General features: G+C 55.1%; 1 protein-coding gene across 1 annotated transcript in view; it reads right to left on the reverse strand.

Annotated features, from left to right (window-relative positions):
* Nucleotides 1-7,515, reverse strand: part of HTRA3 (HtrA serine peptidase 3) — a 35,774-nt gene that overhangs the window by 20,253 nt on the left and 8,006 nt on the right. The window contains exon 6 of the mRNA XM_023519675.1: nucleotides 1,596-1,687. Within this exon, the coding sequence (XP_023375443.1) occupies nucleotides 1,596-1,687 (92 nt within the window). The remainder of the gene's footprint in view (nucleotides 1-1,595; nucleotides 1,688-7,515) is intronic.

The following is a 7,515-nucleotide window of genomic DNA, read 5'->3' on the forward strand; positions in this document are numbered from 1 at the left end:
GGCTCCCACACTGCCTTGTCCCGGCACCGACCCTTCGGAGTTGTCACTCATTCTTGTCTGTGTCCCCAACTCAACGTGGGCTCCTCAAGAGAAACCTTGGTGAAGGTGGACGGTTAGCAGCGTGGAGAGGGGAGGGTGGGGGACAGGTGGGAGGAGGGGTGAGGGAAAGGAAAGAAGGTAGAAGGATGGATAGATGGATGGATGGCTGGCTGGCTGGCTGGATGGATGGATGGATAATGGATGGGTGGATGGATGGATGGATGGATGGATGGATGGATGGATGGATGGATAGGTGGACGGAAGGAAGGGATGATAGATAAATGGATAGATGGAAGGAGGGATGAGCAGTGGGTGAATGGCAGAATGGACAGAGGACTAGATGGGTGGTGTGATGGATGGATGGATAAAAGACGGAGGGATAGATGAATGGAAGGGAGGAACGAATAATGGATGAATGGATAGATGGAAGGAGGGATGAATGGAACGGATAGACAGAAGACTGGATAAATGGTGTGATGGATGGATGGATGGATGGATGGATGGATGGATGGATGGATGGATGGATGGATGGATGAAAGAGAGAAAGAGAGCACATGAAAGATAAACTGGCATGCTAGTCTGGTGACAAGTTGCTCTCAGATTGAATCTGTAAGTTAACAGTTGCTGCATCGCTTTGAGGCGCAGTTGGTCGAGCAGGACTTAGCTCTTCCCAGAGCTCCCCACACGGCCACCTCCTTCTTCTTCGAACCCTTTGCATTTCCCTTCTCCCCGACTCCTTCCCTCCTCTGCCCCACTCCCTTCCGGGCACGCGCTCCGTTGCAGACCTCACACTGGGGCGGAACAGAGGGATGAGCAGGACACGTCCCTTGCTCTCGGTCAAGGGGCTCACGGTCAAGGTAGGATGTGGGGCCCACGCAGTGCTGGGGACGGAAGCGCAGTTACGGCTTCTAAGAGGGGGTGCCTCCTCCCACCTGGGCAGCCCGTGGAGGTAGAACAGTGTCCCCCTAAAATTCACATCCACCCAGAACCTCAGAATGCGACTTCATTTGGCAACAGGGTCTTTGCAGATGCAGTTGGTTAAGGGTCTCTAGATGACTTAGGGGGGTCCCCAAATCCAGTGACTGATGTTTGTATTAGAAAAAGAAGACAGAGGTTTGGACACAGATGCGCAGAAAGAAGGAGGCCGTGGAAGACAGACGCAGAGGTTGGAGCGATGCAGGTGCACCCTAAGGTGCACCCGGAGCCACCCGAAGCTGGGCGAGGCTCACGATCCCCCCCAGAGCCTTCGGCGGCAGCGCAGCTCAGCTTTCAGACTGCGAGAGAATGAATTTCTGTTGTTTTAAGCCAAGTGCTACTAATTTACTATGGCAGCCACAGGAAACGAATCTAGGAGGCTTCCTGGAGGAAGCGGCACCTCGATGAGGTCCCAAGGGGGCCGAAGGCATCAGCATTCCAGGCAGAGAGGCTGGCCCGAGCGAAGGCTCAGAAGCCTGAGTGCGTGCGGCCCGCGAAGCACCTGCAGGTGACCAGGCGGGGCCGAGGGGAGGGGAGGGACAACCACTAATGCGGGGGAGGGCCCCATTCTTCAGACACACCTGGGCGTGATGGTCCTCATCCGTATGCCGATGAAGCGCTTCTTCCAATCTGCAGTCAGACAAGAGAACTCGGTCAGGACCAGCGCGAGGGGCTGGTGGGGCAGAAACCCACCCGCAGGAGCAGAAAGCAGCAGGACCCGTCCTGTGGGGGCCAGCCCACCCCATGTGCTCAGAGGCCCTCTGAGGTCCTGGCCCCATCTGGTGGCTGCACGCTGCCCTCATCCTCAGACACCATCGACCACACCAGCTCCAACATCTGTCACCCCTCTGAGCTCCATACCCAACCCCAGTGGCCAGCGGGCTCTCCTCTCCAGCCTCCATCCTGCAGGTTCCCTGAACGGGCTTTGCTAGATCTGAACACGTCACCTCCCCCTGCCTCCCCATAAATAACAATATTAGTCCACAATGTCCCACGAGCACTACCGGTGTGCCAAGACCTCTGGCTGCAGCGTTATACACACACCCCTCCAAGGGGACACCTCTCTCCCCCGCCCAGCTGTTCTAGCCTGTGACTCAGCTGGTGTCCTAGACCCAGAAATGACATTTACATATTCGGAACCATAAAACAAGTCTCCGTACCTTTTAAAATTTCCTATCGTGAAGGTACGCTTTCTGCGGAGCGAAATCAGAGGTAGAAAGGGATCCACGAGATTCCCAATCGTTTAGAAACTAAATAACACGCTAAATAACCCACCTTCGAAGAAGATCTCAGAAGAGAAATGAGAAAGTATTTTAAACTCAGTGAAAACGAAAATACAACGTGTTAAAATCTGTGGACGTAGGTAAAGCGACACCCTTGGGGAACCATGGTCCTCGAGTGCCGACGTCAGAAAAGCAGCCTCGAGCAGGGACCTCAGCTTTCGCCTTAACAGCTGGAAAAGGAAGAGCGAGCGACACCCGAAATAAGCAGAAGGAGGGAAATAAGAAAGGGTGGAAATCAGCGAAACGGAAAACAGACACGACAGAGACGATGAATGGAAACGGAAAGCTGATTCTTTGAGATCGATAAAATTGATATGCTTTTAGCCAAAATGATCAGAAAATAAAGAGAGACACAGTGATCAATACCGGGAATGAGAAAGGTGACATTACTACAGAGTCTACAGGCATTAAGAGGACAATACGAGACCATGACGAGTGACTCGATGCCAACGGATTCGACAACTTAGATCAAACGGGCGAATCCCTGGAAATTTCCATGCTACCAAATCTCACGCGAGAAGAAATAGGTAAACCTGACTAGCCCTGGATCTATTAAAGAAATTGAAATTGTGGTTTAAAATCTTCCCGCAAAGAAAAGTCAGGTCCAGACGGGCTCACAGGCAAATTCCGCCAAATGTTTAGGGGAAAATAATATCACGAACTCCTCCAGGGACCTGAAAAGAGGCAACACCGCTGTGACGCTGTGATTCGTAATAAGGAGCATCCATGTCGGTCTTTGTCCACGGTCCCCGGCATGGAGCTCCTAGAACCTTCGTGACTACAGGAGCCATCGGGGCATCTTTTGCTCCCAGTTCCTGAAATAGCTCCAGAACTGCAAAGGAGAAACGGGTCCCCGTTCCTCTGAAGAAGCCCCTTTGACCCACAGCAGGGTTTATGTTCACGAGGTGACTTTTAGGAAGCCCCGAAGGATGGGGCTGGTTGCCAGGGGAACCGACCCGGGATGCAGTCCCGCCCCCGACTTCTGGGGAAAGGAGGGACTGGAGTTTGAAATAATCGCCCAAGGCTCATGATGCAACCGAGCGGGCCTATGTAATGAGGCCTGTAAAAAGCCCAGTTGGGTTCCGAGAGCTTCCTGGTCGGTGACCTCGGGGAGGGCGGGTCCCGTGGAGGGGCACAGTAGACGGTGTCGGGATGGAGTTTAGTCGTCGGGCACCAGCGTGGTGTGGGGAAACCCCACGCATTTGGTGACCGGAAGTGCAGGAAGCCGAGGGGTGTCCTAGCTGAGCAGATGCAGGAGGAGAGCTTTTCCTAAACTCCCGACGCCAAGACCAGCCAAGAAAACGAGGCCGGCGCCCCTGGTGCAGGTAGTCGCAGAAAATCTTTAAACGTCTTCAGTGGATCAAATTCAGTGACAAACAGAACGGAGACGAAATCGTGTGTGAGCGAGGTTCATCCCAGGAAGGCGAGGGCGGCTTAACACTCAGAAGGCAACCAAGGCCGGACCAGAAAGGAAACCCGTCATCCCCGCAAATGCTGGAAAAGCATCTGGCAAGATCCAGCATCTCTTCCTGACAAAAACGAGACGTCAAAGGGAACCTTTCAACCTGATGAAGGACATCTGAGCAAAGCCTTTATGAACGTCACACTTAATGGTGAAGCACTGGCGGTGTCTCCCCAAGACGGGGCAAGGACGTCACCATGTCTCAGTGAGCAGTGGGAAGGTCTAGCCACACGATGAAAATAAGGCGTTCAGACTGGACAGGAAGAAGCAAAACTGTCTTTATTCCCAGACAGCATAGTCTGTGGAGAAACATGAATGGAATCCACGGAAATATACTGGAGCTGATGAGTTATCGAGGTCGCGAAATCTTTTATGATCAATATACAAAACCGATTTTATTTGTGTGTTCTAGTAACAATCAGAAACGGAAAAAATTTAAATACACCAATTATTATGGCATCGAAATGATGAACTACTTGGGAATAAATCTGATGAAAGACGCGTAAGACCTTTCTAGACCATCGAGGACTAGAAAATGCCGCCGAGAGAAACTCACAAAGGCGTAAGTGATGGGGAGACGCCCCGCGTCCGCGGGTCAGAGGACTCAGTGTCATCGAAGTGACGATTTCCCCCACCCGGACTCGAGATTCAACACGACCTCCACGAAAATACCCGCAGGGGTTTTGGGGTGGGAATTAACAAGCTGATCCTAAAATTCGTGTGGAAATGCAAAGGATCTAGAACCAAAACAGCTTCGAAGGGGAAGCACAAAATTGGAAGGCGGCCGGCCCCTGACACACGACTTGCCCTCCAGCGACAGTCGTCGGCACAGTGTGGACACAGAGGCAGACGGACGGACAAGAGGAACAAAGCGTGCTCATTTTTTTCTCGACGACACCTGCAAAGGCAATTCGGCGCTGAAAAAAACGGTCTTTTCAAGAGATGGTGCTGGGGACAACTGAAGGGCCAAAGGTGGGAAAGAAAAAACGAAAAAGAACTTTAATCCATACTTCGCACTACTTTAAAAAATGAATTCAAAATGCATCCTAGTCCTATATGTAAAACCTCAGCAAACGTAGGAGAAAATCCTTCTGACCTTCAGGTAGCAAAGATTTCTTAGACACACCACCGAAGCCAAGAGCACGATCCATTAAAAACAAACAAACGAACAAACAAAAAAACGGGTAGACTTGATCGAATTTACCAAACTTCTGTTCCTTAAAGACAGTTGAGAGAAAGAGAAAACGCGCCTCAGGAGAAAATACTTGCGTTCATTCGTCGGATAAATATTTGCATTTGTTTGTCTGATACACTCCCATCCAGATGTACAGAGAACTCTCAAAACTTAATCATACTAACATGAGAAACTAAATTTGTAAAATGGGCAAAATACTGAAACAGACACTTTGCCCAGGAAGGCTGATGGCCGGCACCCCATGGAGGCGGGGGAGGGCAGGAGGCCTGGCCTGTGGGGTCTCCCCGGGGAGGTGGGGCTGGCCGGTTTGGAGCAGAGACGTGAAAGGCGTGCTCAGGCGGGCACGGGTCTGCGCCAGGAGGGGCCGAGAGGAGGCAGCAGTCCTGGTGGCAGGACTGGGTGGTGGAGCCCGAGGCGGTGACGGGGCCGGCACGGGAGGGACAGACCCCGAGGCTAGCAGAGCCCCTGCTGCTGGGTGAGAGCAGGTGGGGAATCTGCAGGGTTGGAGCTGACGTTACCGGGGGTGGGGACCGGAATGACACAGGTGCTTGGGGAGCAGGGGTGTCTGATGAGCAGTTGTACGTCCGGTCTAGAGCTCGGCGAGAGGCCCAGCCGGAGAGGTCAATCCGGGGGACTTGATCTCTAGGTGGCGTTTGCATCCACGAGGCCAGGCGAGGTCCTCGGAGTAAGAGGGAGGCCTCGGCCCTCTGCCCTGCTCCTGACCTGGGTACGGGCCGCTGGTCAGCTCCGCTCGTCCCCCAAAGTCATGCCTCGAATGAGGAAGACCCTGTGCTCCCCGAGCTTGTGTGTGAGCAGTGCCCCCGGCAGGCAGGCGTGCAGCCCGGGGACAAGTCACAGTCCTCGGAAGGGAGCCCCTCCCACCTGAGCCAGCAGGCAGGGGCAGGGCGGAGGGGGGAGTGGGGGCGCAGCTCTCCAGACTCCGCTGGTGGGGGACTCATACCAGCGTCAGTGGAAAGCCGCCTACACCACCAGCATCCCCGCGGGCCGTCCTGCATACTGGGGAGCCCTGGGGGCCTGGAGTTTGGAACCAGAGGGAGAGGCGGCCACAAGCACCGTGAAGGCACCGAAGCCGCGAAGGGCACCCTTTAAAGCGGTTGACGTGTGTGACATGCACCCCGCCTCCGTCAGAGACCAGAAGCAACGGCTTCCGGGGCATCGGGGCTCGTCCTCGATCCGCCCCGGGCCCCCAGCCCAGGAGACGCCCTCAGCTCCGGCTGCCGGGGCCTCTGTCACGTCAGCCCCCGTCCCTCACTCACACCCTACATCCCGCCCTCAGCGAGTCCTGCTGGCTCAAAGTTCAGAACGTCCCAGACCCGCTTTGCAGATGAGGAAGCTGAGATGCGGGGCTGGGAAGGACCGCAGGCCGCACCAGGGAATCAAGGACACTGAACCCTCTGGCTCCTCGGAGAAGGGGAAGGGACGGGGACAGAGGCAGGCAGAGCGCCCAGCGAGAACCCCCACTCCTGCCTCCTCTGCTGCCACCTGCACTCCAGACGCGTTTGGGACTCTGGCATGTGTGACCTTGACACCTGGAATGTGCATTCTGGCCCCTTCTTCCCGGTGACCCCCCAGAGCCTCCCCGCGGCTCTCCCTCGGCTCTCAGATCACAGCGGTCACCCCCAAGACACGTGAGGACTTGCATAGAGGCTGAGGTGCCGTCTCCCAAGGCTCACAGAGGGGCAGACACCCCTCACCGCCCACCTCCGTTAACTCAAACACTTCCGTGGGGTACGCTCCTGGGGCCGGGCTGAGGCAACGCTTTGGCCCCCGAAACCAGCACGGTGGTTGCTCTTTCCCTGAAAGCCGTCAGCGGCCTCTGCACCCCTCTGCACCCCAGCCCAGAGAGGGACTAGACGTGAACCTTAACTGACGTATCCTTGATCTAATACAAAGATGGTTTGTGTGGGTTTTGATAATTTGATACTTTTATTTTTAAAAAAAGCAAGAGTGAACACCAGTCAACTTCAGAAGGATTTTAAATCCTAGACCTGGCCGTTCAGCTAAGATTTATCGGGCTCTCGAATCAGTGCACACGGCCGTGGCGAGGTGACGGGTCTGGGGAAGAGGTCAGTCTCCTAGGGGCCTGGAGCGAGGTCAGTGCTGACAAGGGCAGTCCCTGTACGACACGGGCGGGCCCCGCGGGCCCTGGTGCTCGTCTGTGAGAGGTGAGGGAGGGAGGCGAGGAGAGAGGGGACGCTGTCCATCCCAGCCCCAGCACAACAGTCACCCCGCAGCTCAGTCTGAGCAAAGCGCAATCCCACCGACTTCCAGGGAGGCAGCCAAAGTCAAGGCACCTCGGAGCAGGAGGTAACGACACCGGGAAAGCCTGGTTATTCGAGAAGGGACCTAGGCTACGACGGGGAGGGAGGAGCAGCCCTGGGTCAAGCTCTGAGTCTCCTAGCAGCCAAGGGGAAAAGGGCTCAAGAGGTTAGGTGGTCCCTGTGACCAACAGAGGCCTTCGGCTCCTTGAGGGGAGACTGGCTCTGCCCTGGCTCCAGGCTACGTTCGCATAAGGGACACGGATGAACCAAACGGAGTCC

This window comes from Pteropus vampyrus, unplaced genomic scaffold, assembly GCF_000151845.1.
Source record: "Pteropus vampyrus isolate Shadow unplaced genomic scaffold, Pvam_2.0 Scaffold231, whole genome shotgun sequence".
Classification (NCBI taxonomy): domain Eukaryota; kingdom Metazoa; phylum Chordata; class Mammalia; order Chiroptera; family Pteropodidae; genus Pteropus; species Pteropus vampyrus.